The 22287-nt window shown below is 40.5% G+C and overlaps 1 protein-coding gene across 3 annotated transcripts in view; it reads right to left on the reverse strand.

Moving 5' to 3' along the window:
- Positions 1 to 22287, reverse strand: part of CACNA2D3 (calcium voltage-gated channel auxiliary subunit alpha2delta 3) — a 773665-nt gene that overhangs the window by 226756 nt on the left and 524622 nt on the right. For 2 of the 3 annotated variants that reach the window (XR_004986777.2, XM_036430833.2), the window contains exon 14: positions 9196 to 9213. The exons of the other annotated variant lie outside the window; for it this stretch is intronic. Coding sequence is in view for 1 of the 2 variants with exons in the window: in XM_036430833.2 (XP_036286726.1) it covers positions 9196 to 9213 (18 nt within the window). In the remaining variant the exon portion in view is untranslated. The remainder of the gene's footprint in view (positions 1 to 9195; positions 9214 to 22287) is intronic. 3 annotated transcript variants of the gene reach the window in all.

The raw sequence follows: 22287 nt of genomic DNA on the forward strand, positions 1-22287 counted from the left end.
TAGCACATAGACTGTATAACATCCCAGAGCAGGCTGTTCAAACTGGGGTCATTTTCATCTGTCCATCCTTTTATCCTTCCTTCCTTCCTTCCATCTATTCTTCTATCCATTTATCCTTCCTTCCTTCCTTCCTTCCTTCCTTCCTTCCTTCCTTCCTTCCTTCCTTCCTTCCTTCCTTCCTTCCTTCCTTCCTTCCTTCCTTCTATCTAACCTTCCTTCCATCTATCCATCCACCCACCTATCCATATCTATTGCCAAGTACAGCTTGCTTTAGCCAAACTTTGCTTCAAATGTTTTATATTTACATAGCCTTATTTAACCCTGACACAGACATTGCAAAGGTCTTGCAGGTGAAGATTTTTAAGATAAAAGAGCAAAGTACCTTGCTCCTAGTCACAGAAGTTGGCAGGGTCAGGTTTTGAGCCTTAGGCTGCCTGATTCTAGAGCCCCTGTCCTAATCACACTATCCTCAGCTTCCTGAGTTGGGGGGTATGACATGTCATGTTGTGACAAATGGCATGTGATGATAAAGGCAACCAAGCAAATCACCTGAAAACAGAAAGATCCCCCAGAGTTCTTGGGAGGATAAAGTAGAATTATAGATGTGAAACACCCTAGTACAGTGCCTGGCACATCTGTCAAGTGCAATTAATCTCACAAGGAACATTCTAGGCTTGGGGAGAGAAGTTCACCTCTCCATTCATATTACATAAACAATATAGAATACTATTTCTCCTTTATACCATGATAGAACATCATGGCTTTAGAAAGCAGCCGGGTAGGTGAGAGTTGTGATTGCCAAGAGTAAAGGCGGTGGGAAGGATGCACATTGGGAAGGTCATTGCTGGGGACGGAGAGGGTCACGGAAGAAGAGACAGATGCTTCAGAAGCAGCAGCTCCGAATCATCTCCTGTGTCCCCGGTCTGGGAGAAAGTGTATGGGTCCCATTGACACAAAAAGGGCTCATGATTCAGCCAGTGGTTCGACTGAGTGAGTCATTTCTGGAAAAAGAAAATCCATACCATGGCATTAGTCCCTTGCCTGACATTTTTCTACCTCGTGAAACTAGGGTTGGTCCTCCTCCCTCCCCCAAATCCTTCTTGTTAATTTGAAGGGATAAACATGGAACTCTCTGTTTTTGAACTTCTTAGTAGTGTTGCTATGCATGATTGCTCAACTGCTTCAGTTTACCCAGAGGGTCATTTCAGTTGAATCCTTTGGCAGGAGATGTCTGGAGGCTCACACAGAGCCATCCCTCCAGGGCACTCAGCTACATTTGCGTTTGTAATGAAGACATATCCATTAATTAGGGGTCTGACCAACAAATAATGTGACTGGAAAAAGGATCAGGCACTGAACCAGACCAAGAAATATGTGGATGAGCTTAGGAAGAAAAACCAAAAAGGCAATTGCTTCATTAAAATGACCAATTTCCCAGTTAAAACTTGCAGAGATGATACAAGTAGACAAATTCTGCTGATGAAAATAAAAATTGTTCCTATCCAAAAAAAAAAAAAAAAAAAAAAAACCAAAGAAAGGAGAGGCTACACCTGAGTCACTGGTGCTGTTTACCTATTCCATCTGCCACACAGAAAGTCTCCTCCTGTGAGGACCTGAAAATTCTGACGAAAATTACCAGTGGTGGTTTGACATTGATTTGATATAGACTTGTGTTAGATTTCCATTTTGACATCGATTTGATTGTCAAGTTAGTCTTGGACTTGTATTGACTCTGATTGGTGGTAATGCTATTCTTTGGAAGGAATGCAAATATAGTAATGAAATCAGAAAAAAAATGCATTCTTGACTCAGGATCACATGTTCTGGGTTGCATAGCTCTTTACTTCGTTGAGGTATGCCATGCAGTTATCCTTTAAATGATTTTCTCTTCCAGTGTCTTGACCAATACAGTGTAGATGCGTATACTACTTTTTTTCTGGAAATGTATCTAAGATGCCATGTAATGGATACTGGTGCTCTACATCTATCAACAAATAGAGAGGAGACCTCAAAATGGCAACACAAGTTTGAGTTCAAGGTCACCGTGGGGTCAATAAGAATGACCTATCAGATGACATCCAGAAGCAAGGGAATCAAAAGATGGCCTGTCCTGGGCTGTTTTCCTCAAGACTTCCCCAGAACTTAACATGGGTTATGCTGACATTTGATGTCACACAAGTCATCTGGACTCTTTTGAAATATCTTCTTTCAATTCTCTGCCTTCCTTCCCTTATAAAAGGAAGAAGGATGTATATATTCATTTTGAGATGTAAGAACAATTGTAAATAAACATTTTTTTAAAAAGATTCCACTGCTTTTTTTCAGATTTTTCTTTGACTTTCTAAAGAAAAGGCAGTTTCATTTTAGCAATGTTATGAGTAGCTTCGATTGCTTTAACTCCTCAAGAGAGTCATATTTCTTGGTTTTGCTTGATTTAAAGAAATAGTAGAAAACATTCACATATTTTAAACCATGAGATTTAAAAAAAAGATTTTAAATTCCTAAGACATTAAAAATTAAGCCTGGGACTACAAAGTGCTGGTTCTTTGTCTTTACAAATAACTAGTTATTTTTTTCTAAGAACACCAGGCTATATCGCTGCTTTCAAACAATTTCTGCTTGATCTTTAACCATTTATCTCTAATAAGCAAGGCATAAGCCTATTAGCATCACTGCCTGAACAGCTTCAAGCTGAACACTGGGTATGGATGTCTTGACTGTCTGCTCATGTGCCTTCCTCTCAAGAGAGGCCTGCAAGAGGGATGTTTTCACCCCAAGAGGAACATGAGAACACCAGGGCTAATCATAACAGCATCTGGGCCAGGTTACCAAGGACAGCTGGCAGGGCTGGGCCTCTCCCCTACCTCCAGCTGACCCTGGCATTGGCCTCAGACTACTGGGCTCTCCTGATTACACCATGAGGGTGGACTAGCCCATTTTGTAGTGTGACCATAGTACAGAGGGCTATCCCATGCAGTATGCTATGTAGTGACCACACTCTCAGAATAGCATTGTGGGCAATGCTGTTCTCACCAGCTCCATTTTTCTCAGTTTTAAGCTCAAGGTTGCCTTTACTTCCAGCCAACTCTCCAATGAGGTGTGAGTGGAATAGGCATATTATTAAATCTCCTTTAGGCCCATAATTTTGTACTTGCTTCCTAATATACTATCTCTCGGGACTGCTGTAACTTTTGCCATCCCTTTCCTATTGCTGGGTATGTTGGCTCTTCTTTTTTCTCATAATAAATAAATTTGTAAACCGCTGACCAATTTAGATAAGATTCTCCAAAAGAGAATTATTGGGTTAAAGCATATAAGTATGAATAGTCTTCAAATGTACTGGCAATGTTTTCTTGAAGACTTATTTAAAAACTAATTTTCATTCTTAAGTGTAAAACCTAAAAAAAAAAAAAATATTTTTTTTTCATAATGAAATAGAATCTCTGTAATTTCCTTGCCATTTTCCCTATTATAAGATAGTATATAAGTGTAACAAAATTTAGATAAGATTTAGATAAGATTCTCCAAAAGAGAATTATTGGGTTAAAGCATATAAGTATGAACAGTCTTCAAATGTACTGGCAATGTTTTCTTTTCTTTTTTTTTTTTTTTTTAAATATTTTATTGATTTTGTACAGAGAGGAAGGGAGAGAGATAGAGAGTTAGAAACATCGATGAGAGAGAGTCATCGATCAGTTGCCTCTTGCACACCCCCTACTGGGGATATGCCCGCAACCAAGGTACATGCCCTTGACCGGAATCGAACCCGGGTCCCTTCAGTCCCCAAGCCGACGCTCTATCCATTGAGCTAAACCGGTCTCGGCTGGCAATGTTTTCTTGAAGACTTATTTAAAAATTAATTTTTATTCTTAAGAGTGTAAAACCTAAAAAAAATAAATATTTTTTCATAATGAAATAGAATCTCTGTTATTTCCTTGCCATTTTCCCTATTATAAGATATGATAGTATATAAGTGTAATAAAAGGTCAAATATATATATATAAAATAGGGTAAAACTTGGATATTTTTCATACATACAAGTAGACATACATTATGAGGTTGTTTAAAATTAACAAATTCTTTCCTTTAAATAAAGAATGCCTCCACAGAGAGTTCGTGTTCCCATCCGCCGACGGGCTTCAGCTGGCCTCTGTATACTGTCCGCCGGCCATCCCACCATCAGGAAGCCATGCATCTGAGCCAGAGGGTCTTGCATTCATTTGTTTATGGTCTCAAACACAGAACTGGACAGGGCCATGTGGCCCACACTCACATGAGTAAGAAACTTGCAAAGCTCACTTACTCCTTCAAGAGCAGAGCAGCTTGTCTGGACTATCACAGACACTCTCATACAGAATCATAGCTGAGGACAAAGAACTTGGCACCATTGTATGGTTGAGTACTATGCTGTAACTCCAACTTCCAGCATCCATCCCACTGGCCATGGGAAGAGCTGAGAACTGGACTTGCCTTGGTTTCCAGTTCCCATGCCCAACCACAGAATGAATCTTCTAAATTAAGCTGCAGCCTACTGCTGCCTATGTATTTGATGAAAACATTTAACGATCAGGTGTGTCAATATTTGCGTTATATAAAGTGTTGAAATTCATGGTCCATAAATGATCTTAGAAGTGCTTAAGAGTCACAAGAAAAAGCATCTTCCAGACTTGGAGTCTCATCAAGCTTAGCAGCCCCAGCTTGAGAATGTGTATAAAACATGCCTATATGTGTTCCTATAAAATGGTGCATGATAAGGGGAAAATGGGGTTCTCATAACAAGATGTAATAGTTTACACACAAGTGAAGGTTAAAAACAAATGAGTCCTAAAGCAGAACCAAATGTAAACAGTTACCACCTTAGTCTTGCACTTCATTTAGATCGACTTTGCTGGGAAATGCTAACCTCACTAGACCTTCAGCTCTATGAAAACAGCAGCATTGCGCTTTCAATGTTCTATTTTCAATGATGGTTAACTCAACATTTCAAAGTATAGAAGTTATATGAGGCCAAGAATGATAAATAACACCTCACAATTGCTGAAATCTGATTACACTGAGATAAGGGCAGGCCAAATTCTGCTCAGACAAGTTTACACCTAAAGAACAAGGGAAGGAGAGGGAGAGAGAATAAAAAGGGAAGAAAACTTTAGATTAATGAATGCTTCCAGTTACTCCTCTCGATTTAATATAAACAAGAAAACAAAGAAATGAATTCAGGATCCCATTTGCACAGAGGGGTGGAAATTAATAAAACAGTCCCATCCTGAATGAAAAACTAAAAATTGACTTCCATTTAGGAAGCTAATTTATGCACTCCCATAAGCTAAGCAGCACAGACTGTCCCAGCAGGCGCAGAACAACAGATCTAGAACCCTGCTGTGTTTGTTCAAGAAGCAAGTTAAGCTATTCCTAACAGGAAACAAAACAGGCAGCTGGGCTATTAAGCAGGATCCTTGGCCACACTGGGTGCATCAATTGCTTTTCCAAGCAGGATTGGAGGTGTGGCTGTCTTTAACTCTGGTTTTGAGAAGACTGCAGTGCCTGCTCAAAATTCTCAGGCTGATAGTAACTAATACCAGGCCAGAAACACATAAAGCACCTTCAAAACCTCCAAGAAACTGTCTTTGACAAACTCCAAAAGCATAGGAAAGCAGCACACAATGAAGGCAAGGATACCAGTGTGTGCAAAAATTAACCCCCATAAACAGCCAATGAGTATTTTTGCCTTTCAGTATGCAAGGCCCCACTCGACAGTGATTAAGTTCACCACTGAGTGAATATCTGTTGTTTAGTTTCTACAGACAGAATCTACTTGAATGAATAGGCAGCTTGAAAAATGGGCCGCCCCCCGCCCCACCCCTAGGTATGACTATTGATTATGCCTTTGCAATGGCGCTGGGGAATTCTGCTATATTATTATAATAAAATATGATCATCCAGATATTTTTGTTGAAGTCAAGAAGTACCATGTAAAGAAAAAAAGGGCAAATCTTTCTCACATATAGATGTTTTTTCATTATTGAATTCAAGGGCAATCAATACACTGGAGAAAGCTGTTCAAATTCCACCAAAAAAAGAGATCTGTGATAGCCTGAACGCATCGGGTCTGCACACTACATGATTTTTAACCAACATTTCAGGATGCCGCCTATGTATTTGGTGAAAACATTTAACAATAGATCAGGTGTGTCAACATTTGGGTTATAGAAAGGGTTGAAATTTATGGCCCATAAATGATCTTAGAGGTGCTGAGGAATCACAGGGAAAAGCTAAACAAAACCATTTGTTTGCAAACAATTGTTCCAGAAAATAGTCATAAAGGGCTAGGAGATAAGTTTTGAAAGGTCCTCAAAATATTAGACTCATAAAACCATAACTTATAGACAATATTCATTAGTGGCTGCTACATGTAAGAAGGACATCCAAATAGGACATTTTTAATTGTAGATCAGCAAAGAGATGAAAATAAGCATGTTTATAGAGACATAGCTATTTAAAGTATTTATAGAGGAACAGTTGCAGATGATACAAGATGGCACAAATACAGACACCATATGTCCAATGTACGCACTCATGACCTGGTGTGAAAAGCAGGCCAAAGAGGAAGCAGCTGGAGATGCCTCCCTCTTTTCCCAGAACAATAAACTCCTGAGTTTGGAAGGGGCTCATTATAATCATGTCCACAGATGGGTGAAATCTACAGGTAATGTCAAAAAAGTTAGGAAGAAATCTCTCAAAAACAATTGTCTCTTGAAGCATTTGCTTTGTGGGGTGTCAAACCCAATCAGCATGTCTTTCTGACTGATGTAAAGGGAACAGTCAGGAAATACACAGAGTTTCTAACAAAATAGGAGGAGTCCAGCATATCTTCTAGAATCTTCTCTCATCTCCTGATTATCATCAGGCTTGAGTCAGAACCACAGAACACTGCAGAGGTCCCAGACTTCATTATCACACAAGACTTCTCTCTTGACCTTCTTTAGAGCATCCTTTGACAAGCAAATAGTCACAGGACCTCTAAATTTTGTGAGAGTCCAGCATATGTCAAGCTCTGTGCTAGGCACAAGTGAGAGAAATAACTCTCAAAACCTAACTGCAAAGTTAGTCTATCGCTCCTGTTAAATAAACAAGAATCCTAAGGCTTAGAGAGCTTAAGTTACTTGCTCATGGTCACAAGTGAATGAAGGTGGGAATGGAGCCCACCATATTTCTTTGCAGGGTAAGTGCAAGACAACCTATTTGAGGGGAATTAATGATTGTAAGAACCTCATCTTTCCAGTAAAGGACTCTGCGAGTGTCATTGTGGTAACCCTGGGGAGGGCAAGGAAGGGTGAGAGGGGCAAGGATGCTCAGACACAACCAGTGGATACTGGTGGTCCTGAAGGAGGATGCTTCCATCCGCAGTGGGCCTCCAATCAACAGCCCTCTCCTTCCAGCCCAGATAGCCAGAGGTTTATATTTGGTCTCCTCCAAACTGCAGAATTGCTCAGAAACTACCCCCAAAAAGTTCTGAAACCATTTTAAGCAGGGTTCTTAATAATTTCTAATACTATTTGAACAGAGAAGACAATTTATAGGTGAGCAATGGGAGGAAAAGCTATTTCATGTTATATAGGGCTACAGAACAAGGCCTTGCGTGGCCCAGTAGGTTTTGGAGACAGGAAAGCCACTGGGAATTTTCCATGACTCTGAACTTTGTATGATCACAATAACATGCTTCCCTTCACAGGGCATAGGATGTGAGTCAACGCATGACAACAGAAGAAAAGAGTTCAGTGGACTAAGTGCTGTTGAAGAATCAGATGTCCCAGCAACAATTGTTCTTACCATATCCCGCGTTGGTTTGCTTTGAACTTTGTTTAAACTTCCATGGCTGATGGCAATTCAAATTCACGAGGAATCTTCTACAACAGAATCCTTTTGTATATGGATCAATGGAAAGTTGATGAACAAATGCCAGTAAGTTGGGGCCAGTCCATTTTTAGGCACTGAATTTATTAAATCTCTTTAAAAGAAATCTCAAATGTGGGCAATTAGAAAAGTGTGACCTATCAAAGATGCTAAGTCTTCCAGATACTCTGGAATTCTGACCATATATTTATCCTGGAAGTGGTTGCTCTACTCAAATACTTTTAACTTTTAATGAAGTGTTCAGTCCTTTTGTGATGGCACTGGAGTGTAATCAAACATCACCACAAGCCAAGTCACACACTAGCATGTCTCGCCTTGTTTAAATACTCAAATACATTGTGTAATGATTTCTAGGCCTCTGGTTGTCCATATGGTCTGAACAGACTGTCTTTTGTAGAGCAGTTGTGCCATCTCCCTCAACGAGGAAAAAACAAATTATCTCTTTTCCAAACTGGAGAGTTGGGGAGGTGCTGCTGAAATTTCGGACTGGCACCCTTCCTCAACTCCTGAAACAAAACCACCCTTCATTTGGCCCCCGGAAATGACTGTGTCTCCTGGAAATCTTTCTCAGGTTTGTGAAACAGACAAGAACAAGGCAGCAGGCATCACGTGATATGTTTTCTGCCATAACTGTCTTTAGGATACAATGACATGCCATGGGACGACACAGCAAAGCCAGCACTGCAACCACATGGAGTCTTTCTGGACAGAGAACATTCTAGATGGTGGATCCAGGTCATCTCAGACAGACAATGAGGACCAGTGAAAGGGTCTGGCCATTGGTAAGAACTCTGTTCTAATGTTTTCTGGGTGACAAGACAAGAGAAGGAGCTGTTGATTTTGTAGCTAGTAAAACCCAAGGGGAGTTTGCAGAGATTTGGCTTCAGAGCCCAGAATCTAAACTTGGTCACTGGGCCTTACTAATTTATTCACATGATATGTCTCTCTAGGAAAGTTCCCCAGGGAAGATCTGGAATGCGATGTTTGAAGGAATGTGCCAAACTTTACCCTTGACCTATTATTTGAGAATTCTTAGCAAAATGGTTGGGCAGAGATTTGCTTCCATATCACTGTCTACTACAGGGTTCCTTGGGGGGACTAACAGGATGACAGGGGACAGCTGACTCAGTTGGCCTTTTTGCTCCTGTCCAACTTCAGGCTGCTGAAGTTGTAAGAGGAAAACCATTTCACTGGTCATGAACAGTGCTGAGTGCACAAGACCATGGAAACATGCACAGCTCGTGAGCTCTGGGGATGACTGGAATGCGATGGAAAAGAGTTTACCTTTTGTGCCTGAGGGAGCTGAAAAATAAGGGGAAAACAAAACAAAAAGAAAAAAAGCAATCATTATATAAGAAGTGAAGATTAACTGTAAAACTTTGTTCAGCTGCATTGGCAAATGAAAAGACCATAATTGGGAGAAAAAGAGGAAAATAAAACTAAAGCCAAGTCATTTCCCAAAATAAAGCTTCAGTGCTGATTATTGCATCTGCTGTCTGAATCTGTAGTGTCAACAGATCGTTGTGAGCAGGCATTTTGGGAATCTCCATGCCCAGCCAGTTTGGTAACCTCCCTGCAAAGCTGGACATGAGGTTCTGTTCACTAGCCCAAAACACACACACTTCCAAGACCCAATCCCTTCTTCCTGTAACCATCAGTTCCCACTGGAGGAGGGCTCACCAGACACGTTTGTGGTTGGGAGAGGGAAGGCAGCAAGACCTATTGGTCTCTAGTGGTTACAGATCAGGGCTTAGAATTATCTGGGCCACATGGTGATAGTACCAAAGTTGAGAAACCCTGTTGTATATAAAGGTAAGACTATTAGAAGTACGTTATGCGTTTAAAGCCCATTTCTTTGCTTTGTGGCACATTAACCATTCCCTTTATTGGTGGTTAAGAAAGCATGCACAAGAATTTGTACTTCTGAACTAAAGCTGATATTCTTAGAACAACAAAAAGGCAGTCAGTCAATGCATAATATCCAGCATAATCGCTTTCCCAATGGCATAGGCAAGAAACTGAAGTCATAGACATGCAGAAAGATGAATATTGATAAGATGTGTTTGTCTATTTTTCTACATTGAGACTGTCAGGCTTAATGCCACATTATTTGTGACATTATAGTACACAGTGTTTTAAAAAGCATTTTTCTAATCTGGAGTAGAATTAGTGTTATCTGCATATAATACCAAATCTAAGAATTCATTTTTAAGACAAACTTATTTCTTAGAGATTAACATTTATTGGCTGTGAATTCATCATCAGGCACCATATTAAGCCCTTTCTTTGTATTATCAAATAAAATCACAGCAACCCGATACTAGGCACTCATATTATTCCCATTTTACAAATGACAAATAAAATGAAAATTAGAAGTTATGTAATTGTACAATATCCCATAGACAATAAATTACAAAGCTGGATTGCCTGTCTTTAAAACACACAAATTCAATGAAACTCATACATTAACAAAGGCCACAAACACTTGAAAATTGTGACCACAAACTTCCTGTCTCTAGACTTCAATATGTTTTCTTTTATTATTGACTTTGAGAGAGAGAGAGGAAGGGAGAGAGATAGAGATAGAAACATTAATGATGAGAGAGAATCATTGATCACTGCCTCCTGCATGCCTCCTTCTGGAGATCCAGCCTGAAACCCAGGAATGTACCCTAACCAGAAATCAAACCATGATCTCTTGGTTCCTGGGTCAACAACCCATCACTGAGCCACACCAGTTTGGCCTCTAATGTTTATAACATCAGAAATACTAGAAGGTGCAAGACAACTAAACCAGACATCCTAGGGCCCCCATTTGGATCTTATTTCTTCCCATTCTTTTTGGCTTTGGAAGAATGCTCTCTCTTCCCATGCACCAAGATCAGGGCTTTCTTGAACCCACCCTACAGCCCTGACCCTGTATAGGAGCCCAGCAAAGGGCAGAAGGATAAATCCAGACCAAGATGTCTCAGGTCTCAGAGACTTCTCCAGGATATAGAAGAATGTCCATGAAGGGCACATGTTGAGTGAACCTCCCCAACACATATTTTCCACGCAATTTTATCCTGAAAGGTCTTCCAATTTAAGAAGACAGGAATACAGGCATGCTTTTTGGATTCTTTCCTCCCAGTTAAGGCTGTGACTAGGCAAAAGGAAGTTCACGAGTTCTTCCAGTGCTTCTCAAGAGGTTGGGGAAAATATGTATGGAGAGGTGAGAAATCGAGCTTAAAATGAGGAATCATTTAAAGAAAAGTCTCTTAAATATTAAACATCTTTTCACACAATGGAAAAGAAACCTTGGAGATGCGAACATTAGGGGAATGATGAATGTGTGTTTCCTTAGGAAAGCATTTGCCCTGAATCACAGCTATGTCATATGAAATGCACGGGGGGCTGTGAGGATTACAAATGTTTGAAGAACTATAAAATAAATACCAAAGTTAAGCCCCGTACAAACTGCTGGACTTGACAGGCCTCTCTGGAAGGAGACTTCCCTCTTTCTCTCTCTCTTGCTCTCTTTCTGGAAGTTTGATCTTCATGGAGCAGAAAAGACCACTTTTTGCCTCACCCGGTTGAGAAACTCTGGGAAGGAAAATGAGAGACCAGGCCTCTGTGGTGATGTCCTCTGCTACAGCTGCCCTCAAACTTTCCACAAAACATATATTTTCCTCAAGAAATAACTCATGAGAACAAAGAGCAGCTTTCCTATCGGAGCTTTTAAATAACATAAATTACAGCTTGCAATGCCCTAAACAGGTTGGACCACTGAGAAGGAGCCTTGGAATAGAACATAACAAATTCAGATCAGATCACTGGCAGCCACAGATGCTACTGCTTAGGAGTCAGCCCTGGAGGACATACAGTTCACTCAACATGTGCAAGCAGTATGCAGGGCCCCCCGCTGGGAGCCAGGTCCCAGACCCTGGGTCTGCCTTTGCCTCTGGCTGGAGTCTTGTGGCCCATGCCTTCCAGCCATTGGCCAAGGTGCAGTTCCGTAAAAAGAAATGGTGGAGGGAGGGCTGGGGAATGGGCCACATCTTAGATGGCCAGTAGGTGTTGCCTTGAGGGCCAAGTCTGACTGATTAGTAATGGCTGTCTGGAGGAGATCAACCTTCTCACATGTTGAGAAGGATTCTGAAGTTATGTCTGAGTTTTGTTAGAAAGAATGTAACAACCAATTAGCAATGTCTGTTGTGGGCTAAAAAATGAGGAATAGCAAAAACATATTCCTGGACATGATGATTTCGGAAGGTCTGAGCGCATCTATAACTTTTTATGTAATTATTTGTTTCATGTCTCTCTCCCACGAGATCACGAGCTCCATGAGGGCATGAGGAAGATATCTGCCTTGTATGGAAGTCTCCATGAAGTTCTATAATCTGTGCCTGTGACTGGTATTCGCCTGTTAAAGAAGGCGCCTTATTATTATAGGGCACATGTGTCAAACACAAGGCCCGCGGGCCAAATCCGCCCCGCCAGGCCTTGCAATGTGGCCCGCACCACGCTGTCATCACTGCACTCCGCTGCGTTTCCATCACAATGACAGTTTATGACTGTTCAGTAAACCATTCGGCCCGCGATTTAGGCTGGATTTTAGATTTTGGCCCCTTCTCTGATTGAGTTCGACACCCCTATTATAGGGAATACCCAGGGTGGATGTAAGAGAAAGATAACTGAGGTAACTACCTGGATGTCACAGCCAACTGCACCCCTACACACCATGTCGATAACCCAAGTAGATGGCTTTCAAGAAGAAAACAAACATCTCTGCCACAAGAATAGGTACGAAATGTTTGGACTCCCATATGCCTGGCACAGGCTTCTGCACATATGTTCGCATTGTCTCACCAACCCATGGATGTGTATAAAACCAAGATGGAAAATTCCCCACCACCATTGGGTCTGAGGGGAGGCAACTTCTCTCCCACAAAGACCTCTCCTTCAAGGCCACCTTATCAGGCACTGCCTACCCACGTTTCACTCTCTGGGTCTGTTTCCTCACTACAAAAACAGTCTACACAGGTAACTTCAAGTTCCTTCCAAGTCAAATGTCCCCAGATGGGATGATTCCACACCAACTGTGTACACCCTCCGGTCACTTTTTTTTTTTTTTTTTTTAAAGCGTGAGGAAAGAAGTCAAGGTGTGCTGCTAAAGGAAAGCTGGGTGCAGGATGCATTCATGTGGCACTTCATGTTTGAACACAGATGACTGAGAATGTGTCATTCAAAAAAGAAGGAAGGAGAGGAAAGTGATGAAGATGAAGGTGACAGGAATAATAGAAACAGCCACTCTTCAGTGAATACTCTCAATGAACCAGGCACTTGGCTAAGTGCTTTACCATGGTGAGCAATGCTAGTTCTCACAGCGGACCTCTTGGTTAAATATTAGTATCATCCTCAGTTTATAGATGATGAAATGGATAATACATTTGGCCTTTGAACAACATGGGTTTAAACTGCATGGGTCCGCTTATTTGTGTTTTTTAATAAATGCAGAAAATGTTACTTTTTCTTCTTTATGATTTATTAATAACATTTTCTCACTTACTTCATTGTAAAAATACAATATGTAATAATATGACATATACAAAATAGAATGTGTGTTACTTGAAATTTTATGTTATCAGTAAAGCTCTGGCTGACAGTAGGCTAATAGAAAAATCAAATTTATACGCAGACTGTTACTGTTGACGATGCAGGAGTGGGGCACTTTGGGGTTAATACTCAGGACCCCTGCGCTGTTTAATGGTCAAATGTATTTAGAATGACTAAGTACAAGTTCACCCAGCCAGGAGATGCTTGTGCTAAAGTTAAGTCTGTCTGCAGCCTACCTCCGCTTTAACTGTCAGGATAAGATGCTGCTTCCCATGGAGAACAATGGGGCATGGCCTGAAGCCTCTAAGGAACCTCTCAGGCCATTGCACTGGGCACCTCCCATGTGAGAAAGGTGCAACGAGTAACCCTGGCACCACCTTTTATGGGAGAGTCTGGATGGAGGACAGAGAATCCAGCCTATCAGTTCTCTCAGCCTATCAATTCTCTCATCCACTGTACACTGGATGTACAATGGAGCCTAAATATTCACCACTCCCTCTCCTGTCACAGACAGGGTCACATGCTCTCTCCTCCTCCTGGGACCCTCCCTCCCTCACCCCCTCCCCTAGCAAACACCTTTACTTCTCTGGTAAGTTGTCATTGTCACAGAGAAGCCTTGCCTGACCTCACATATCATATGCCCTGATAATACCATGCTCATCCTATTTACAGTTACTGCCAATTGCAATAACTGACATTCTGCCCCTCCCCCCCTTTTTTTGTAACAGAAATCCAACATTTAGGGAGGCTCAGCTAAATGACTCTATTAAAGCATGCTATGGCTAAGTGATTCAGACATGGCCAATGAGATATCCATGGAAATGGCTATCCGAAATGGTAAAGAAAAGGATTTCCTCCAGCCTACTGCCAGAAAGGGAGTTATGATGGCTGCCATCCTAGTAGCCATTCTGAACTATAAGGTTATCTTGAGGATGGAAACCACACACTAGGATGTTTCGTATAGCAGAAATGACAGCCAACTACTCAATATAATAGCCATCACATGCTATGCAACATTCTAAGTCCTTTACCTATATTAATTTATTGAAAACCCAAAGAAACCTTATTAGGCAAGTACTATTATCATCACACTTTTGCAGAAGTTACAACTGTAAAGTCACAGAGCCAGAGAGCGGCAAAGACAGGATTGGAGAAGGCAGAATAGGGAGAAGGCTATTAAATAACCTAGATGAGTGATAATGGACCAAGGTGCTGGAGTTGGAGGTGGCAGGCAGTGGTGTCTATTTATTTGAGTGTAGAGAGGATGGACTGGATGATAACTGAGAGAAGGAGAGACATCAAGGATGTGTCCAAGGTATGTGGGCCAGGTAAATGCAGGAATGAAACAGCCATTTACTGAGAAGAGAAAAACTACGGGTCAAGGATATTTGAGGGAAAATATACAAAGTTCAGTTCTGTATGAAATTGTCAATTTTAAGATGTTTCTGAAATTTGCAGGCAGAGGTTTATGGTAGGCAGTGTAAGCTTTGTCAGGGGGCGGACAAGGCCACCAAGGGAGGGCGGTGAGAGCCCACATCCAGGAACCGCATCATGGGGGATTCCTCTAGCCGCAGGTCTGCATGCTGAGGTGGCCAGAAAGGAGCTTTGGGGGGCTGCAGGTGAGTAGAAGATCGGAGCACTCTCTGAGTCCCAGAAACTATAAAAAGGTGTCCCAAAAAGAGACAGCACTTCCATGAGGAAAGGGCGTGCTTTGTTTTAACTTCCCTCATTTACTTCGTTTCTACCTCAGAGTTGTACCCAGAGCCATGGGGACAACTGAGAGGACACAAATTGCTCTTTTGCTCAACCCAGTTCTGGGATTGAGTGGACTCCTTTTTAAAAATAAACTCCAATTAAAGATCTATTGATCAAAACAACACATTTCTCTATAAAATATGTAAAGACCAAATGGGAAACAAAGTGTTTTCCTGCCAACTGTGTAGAACAAAAAAAGCCTGGCCTACATATGTTTATCCTATTTGGGAAGCTGGCCCTTTGCCTCAGGCCGTATGAATGAGCAATACACCCCTGCTTGCTGCAAAGGTTCTTTGTGTTCATTTTTTTTTTCTTGTACATGTTTGCATTTATAATCTTCCATTCTTCTTCATTAAGCAATGTGGATAAAATCCCTACTTGTCTATATATAAGAGAAAGTTCCTCTAATCACCTCCAACTCCAAAAACTACGCCAAGCAGGGGAAGGTCTCCAATGAGCTGAGATTTTGGCAGCATAGGTTCTGTCCCACATCCATCCACTCCCACCATCGCACAGCAAGCCACCATTGTTGCCCACCTGCCTCCCTCCAGTCCTTTCTCTTTATTGCATCCAGAATGATCTGGCAATATAAGCCTGTTACTTTCCCAGTCCTGATGCCCAAGCCTCTTTTGCTTGCCTCAAAGCCTTTGTGTGGCTCTCTCTAATTGGTTGATACTCCATCCCTTGGCCATGTCAATTCCCTGATGTCCCTTCCTTCACGGATTCCTACCCATCTATCAGATTTTAGCTCTGATGGCACCTCCTCTAACAAGAGCCCCTATATCAACCTCAAGTGTTTTTCTATGACATCGTCTTGTTTATTCCTGTTTTAGCATTTATTATATTCTGTAATCTTATTTGTTACCTCGCCACCTGAACTCTTAAGATCCATCCAAATGCCATATCTGTCTTATTTAGTTTTTTCACCAGGGACTAGGCATGTGCTGTATCTGGCCCTTGGTAAGAATTTAGTACAAATGAAAGAGGGAAAAAAGAAAAGGAAATGTGGATGAAGAAAGAATGGATGGGGAGAGAAAGAAAGGAAACTAAAAAAAGAGATAAGACAAGAAAACAGGAGGTAGGAAGAAAAGAAGGAAGGAAAAGGAAGGGAGGACAAAAGGAAAGGAAGCAGGAAGGAAGGGATGAAAGAGGGAAGGCCTTGAAGTTTGGTAGGCTAGTTTCAAATCCCACCCTACCACTTTCCAGCTGTGAGGACTTGGGCAGCAACATATCTCTGGCCTCTGAATGTCTCACCTGTCAGACAACAGTAACAACACCATTTCATAGGATTGGTGTGAGGACTAAATGAGATAAATACATGCCCAAGTCTCCTGCCTTCTATTAATCCCCTGGCATGGTGCTGCCAATGCCGGAGGGAAGAATGGGAGCAGTGGCAGAGACAGACAACTTTTAGAGTGCAAGATGAGAACAAAACAGGGTCAATAAAAGAAAATAAATTTAACTGAATTTTCTATTTTAAAATTACTCAATTCCCCATTTAAATTTTTGTTCCATATTCCCTAAGTCAAGTCCTTCAAACCTTGTTAGAAAGACTCAGGTGAGAGAATGGTATGTATGTATAATATTCCAAATTGTCTTGCTTTTGCCAGTTTGGGTGTTATCTTACATGACCATAGACCAGCAATTTTCAACTGCTGTGCTACAAGTATATTTAACAATGCAATACTTGACTATTTAGTCAGGGGCACTGACCTCTTTTCATTTAGACTGCCAAAAAAAAAAAAAAAATACAATAGCCAATATAGCAATAGCCATCCAGTGTGAATGAATCAAAATTATACTTTTTTTTATCAGATGGGCAGAAAATATAATTTTTGGTGTGCCACAGGATTTTAGTAATTACTTTATTTGTGCCATGAGATGAAAAAGTTTGAAAAACACTTCCTTAGACAAGTTATTATTGATTTCTCAACATCTAGTTTGGGGTATAGATGAAACTTTTAACTCATTTTTCCAACATTATATATATAAAACAATATATATCTTTGCAACACCCAGATATTTTAAAGTGTTCTTTTGAAAAAAAAATCTCATAAGCAATGCATGTTACTTGTAGAAAATTACATATAAAAGACAGGCAAAGAAGCCCTTTAATGCCACCTACGATTCTAATATCCATTGCTGACCTTGGGTAACATCATGTTAAATGACTGTACAGTATTCAATTATTTAAATATATAATAAATTGCTGAAACCGGTTTGGCTCAGTGGATAGAGTGTCGGCCTGCGGACTGAAGGGTCCTGGATTCCATTCCGATCAAGGGCATGTACCGTGGTTGCGGGCAATTCCCCAGTAGGAGGTGTGCAAGAGGCAGCTGATTGATGATTCTCTCTCATCGATGTTTTTAACTCTCTATCCCTCTCTCTTCCTCTCTGTAAAAAAAAATCAATAAAATATATTTTAAAAAAACAATAATAAATATATAATAAATTACTTATTGAATTCCTTGTTATTAACTATCTGAATTGTTTTCACCTTGTCACTAACATGAATGACACTGTAATAAATATCCTTGCAATAGATGTCCTCATAGTGAAACTAGAGGCCCAATGTATGAAAATTCATGCACTGGAGGGGGTGGGTCCTTCAGCCTGGCCTACCCCCTCTCACAGTCCAGGAGCCCTCGGGTGGGAGGCGACCCAGTGATTGGGAAGGCAACACCCCATCACACCTCTGCTTCTGCCACTGCCAGCAGAGCAAGCCTAGGCCAGCCCTAGTTATCTGAGCCTCGAGGTGGCCCTGGATGGCTGGGGGACTGAGGGGACTGGGGAACTCCAGAGGCAGGTGCACAGAGTGGAGCCCCCTGGTGAAGCTGAGGGGATTAAGTGTCACCATCTTGTGGCTATGGGCACCGCCACCTTTGAGGGCATGGCAATCAATTAGTATATTCCCTCCTTATTGGCTGTGGGCAATGCCATCTTTGAGGGTGTGGCAGTCAATTACCATATTTCCTCTGTATTGGCTATAGGTGCCACCATGTTTGCGATGGTGTGAGGGTCAAGTCAATTAGCATATTCCCTCTTTATTAAATAGGATTGTTGTATATATTTTCAACTTTTCAAGAAGCTGAGTTACTAGTTAAAGGACATTCTATATTTTAGTTAAATGCCCCAAGAAAAGCTTTCTCAGTTTACATTCTGAACAGGATTCTGTCTTTTTAATATTCATCTCACCATCCCTAAGTCAACACTATATATTATTATTTTAAAAATTCTTCCAGTAATTAAAAGAAAATAAATTATATGGATAGGTCTTTTCCATGGTCCAAATAAGTTACAGACAGAGAGAATACTCAAATTTAAATTTCCTGAACAACTAGTTCTACTGCTTGGCCCACTGCAGAGTAGCTACCACGTGTCATTTAGGAGGAAAGAAGTGGACTGATAACTAAAGATCAGATTTTTTAAAACTTAACTTTGGATGAAAAAAACCTGTTTTGTTTTTTTTTTTTCTTTTTTCTTTTTTTTTCTTTCAGCAGGAGAGCCATGCCTGGATGAAAGGCAAGGCTGCATAGATTACTCACTTAATGGCAGACATTTTTTGGGGATGCTGGAAAATGTGGATTATTAATGGGCAGACCATTAGCTATATGTAACAATTCTCACATTACATACAGCTAAGCCTATCAGCTGGAGGAAAGCCCCAGACATTTTGCTCATTATAATGTTCTGAATATTCTCACAATAAGAAGTCATTTCTCATCAAGCTTGAACTCTGCATTGTATTGGGAATACAATTGTCATTCCTCACCCTTATTTTGGGTGGTCCTTTTGCAGAAAAAATTATCTGGAGTTGGGGAGCCCATGCTCCTGCTTGTTTCCTGTGAGAACACAGGTTGGTATAATAGAATCAAAAGAAATTTGACAAAGTTCAGATGAAACCCCAGCGATGCGTTTGTATTTCCTGCTTGGAAACCACATTGGTTCACTTGGCAGTCCAGGGATCAGTTTACATTAAGGAGAATCTGATTGGAAAGGAAGTTCTTTGCTGCAGGATTCATTTTGGAAATATCTGAACAGGATACAAAACCATTCAGACCTTCTCCTGAACTCCCATCCTACCAGTGTCACTTTTCAACATTGTGACTACTTCCAGTTGAATGCTCTAAGCTTCTGGTTTTAATTAAAACTTAATTTGCAAAAATGTCTCATAATTTATGCATGTCATGTAATTCCTTTGAGACTATAAACTTGGAGCCAACACGGGGACATATAAGGAGACATTTTACTGAGAAGGTTGGGGGAGAAAAAGGAGGTAGTAAGAAAAGTACCAACAGGGGTGCAACAGAGGAAGGTACTACTACTTTTTTTCAGCCTCCCACAACCTAGATCTGAAGCCACCTGGGAGAGACATGGGCCTTGATGTCTAAAAGCAGAGAATACATATGGCATGTCATAGTCTCAGAGAAACAGAAAACTCAGGAATGACTAGAAGGCCCTCCAAGGAAGACCTATCATGGGATATGGTGATCCAAAGAATTTGAAACCCTTCAAAATAGATGAATAAGTTCCCCTCTTCCATAATGGAGGCATAAAAAAACCCTCAGAGGAGGTGCTGGGATCAATGGGAACTCTCTCTGTGGACAGAAGCATTAACTGGCACCATTATTTCTTTTGTTGTGATCTCCTTCTACTTGGCTGGCCCAGTGTGAGCAGGCACCAAATCTGTCCTTCTCCATTATCCTGGCTAACACCATTCACCTCGCCCTGCCATTCCTTGAGATCCAGCCCCAACCATAGCACTGGCCATAGCCTCTTTCAAGTGTCTCCAGACCCCCCAAACATAGCAGCTGGCCTTGATTCTCACCACAGGCTTTCTCAAGTAGTACCAAGCTCAGCAAGAGCATCATATAGTTTCAGCTCACACTACAGCCTTTTTCCAAGTTCAGCATAAGCAGGAGTCTTCCTTGATTCACAATGTAGCCTTTCTAAAGCTGCTCCAAGCCCAGAACAAGTGCCAGCCATCATTGGCCCATACTGGAGCCCCTTCCAAGAAGCTCCAGATGAGAAACACTTCCAAGCCAGCTTTGACCCCCACCAGAGCCCCACCTAAAAAGATCCACAACACTCATACTTTATAGGGGATCTGAATGGCACCAAAACAGCTCTCTCTCTAGAGCCAACTCCACACACCAGATCATCTAGGGTCATCCCCACCTACTGGAACACCAACAGTGATTGCAGTTCTATTATAAGAGGGGGACAAATACAACCCACGAAAGGGACATGCTTGGGGCACCTGGTTCTAGGGAGCCTAGGGCATCCTGCTACCGAGACCCACAAGATGTCCCCTACAAAAGGCCGTTTTTTTCAATACTAAGAGATATAGCAGATCTACCCAATATACATAGTAACAAACACAGAGAGATAGCCAAAATGAAGAGACAAAGGAATAAGGTCAGGACAAAACTCCCAAAACTCCCAAGAAATAACTAAACGAAAATAAATATAAGCAATCTACCAGAAAATAATACAAAGAGATGGTTATAGAAATGCTCAGTGAATTCAGGAGAAAACATGAATTTAGTGAGAACTTCAACAAAGATAGAAAATGTAAAAAAAAAAAAAAAAAAAAAAAAAAAAGGCCAATCAGAATTAAAGAACAAAATAACTGGGAAAAAAATGCATTATAGGAAATCAGCAGCATATGAGATGATGCAGAAGAATGAGTGGATCAGCAATCTTTATGACAATGTAGTAGTCATAAGAACAGCAAAAAGAAAAAGAAAAAGAACAGCAAAAAGAAAAAGAATAAAAATAAAATAAATGAAGATAGATTAATGGAACTCTGTACAACATCAAGCATAACAAAATTCATATTATAAGGGTACCAGAGAAAAGGAAAGAGAGAAAGGGACAAAAGTCCTATTTGAAAAATTCTCTAACCTGGTGAAGAAAACAGCCATCCAAATCCAGGAAGCATAGATAGTTCTAAACAAGGCAAATACAAAGAGTTCCATACCAAGACACATCATAATTAAAATGCCAAAAGTTGAAAACAGAGAGAAACTTAAAAACAGCAAGAGAAAAACAGCTAGTTCAAAATAAGGGATCCCTTCCCCCCAAATTAGGCTATCAGGTGATAAAAGAATAAAATCCACAGCCAAGAATGCGCTAACCAGAAGGGTTATAATTCAGAATTGAAGGAAGGATAAAGAATATCTCAGTTCTAGCTGGTTTGGCTCAGTATATAAAGCATTGGTCAAGGGCACATGCTCAGGTTGTGGGCTCAAAACTTAGTAGTGGGTGTACAGGAGGCAGCCAATCAATGATTCTCTCTCAGCATTGGTGTTTCTATCTCTCTCCCTTCCTCTGAAATCAATACAAATATATTAAAAAGAGAAAATAAATTTCTCAGAAAAGTAAAAGGTAAAAGAGTTCATTACCACCAAACTAGTATTATAATAAATGTTAAAGGAACTCCTTTTTAAGCAGAAAAAAAAGGCCACCACTAAAAATAATAAAATATAGAGAAAAAACAATACCATTGGTAAAAAGGCAAACTTTTATTAAAAATTGTAGATCAATCAATTAAAAAGCTAGCATGAAGGTTAAAATAGCTTCGTGTGTGTACAATAATAAAGAATACACACACAAGCTGTAAAATACATTGCCAAAAACATCCAACATGGTGTGGGATGTGAGTAAAAATATGTATTACATTCAAATATAAGCAACCATCAACTTAAAAATAGACTACTATAAATATAGGTTATAATACATAATTCTGATGGTAACCACAAACCAATAACCTATAATAGACACACACAAAAAATAGAGAAAGAAATCCAGTCATTATCACTAAAGAGTCATCAATGTACAAGAGAATAGAGGAAGAGAAAAAGAAAGGCAGGCACAGAAAATACCAAGATAATAAATGAACAGAGAAAACCTACAAAATTCACCAGAAAACAATTAATAAAATAGCAAAAGTATATACCTATCAATAATTACTTTAGCTGTAATTGACTAAGTGTTCCCATTAAAAGATATAGGGGGAATTAA

The sequence above is a fragment of the Pipistrellus kuhlii genome, unplaced genomic scaffold, assembly GCF_014108245.1.
Source record: "Pipistrellus kuhlii isolate mPipKuh1 unplaced genomic scaffold, mPipKuh1.p scaffold_m20_p_11, whole genome shotgun sequence".
NCBI lineage: Eukaryota > Metazoa > Chordata > Mammalia > Chiroptera > Vespertilionidae > Pipistrellus > Pipistrellus kuhlii.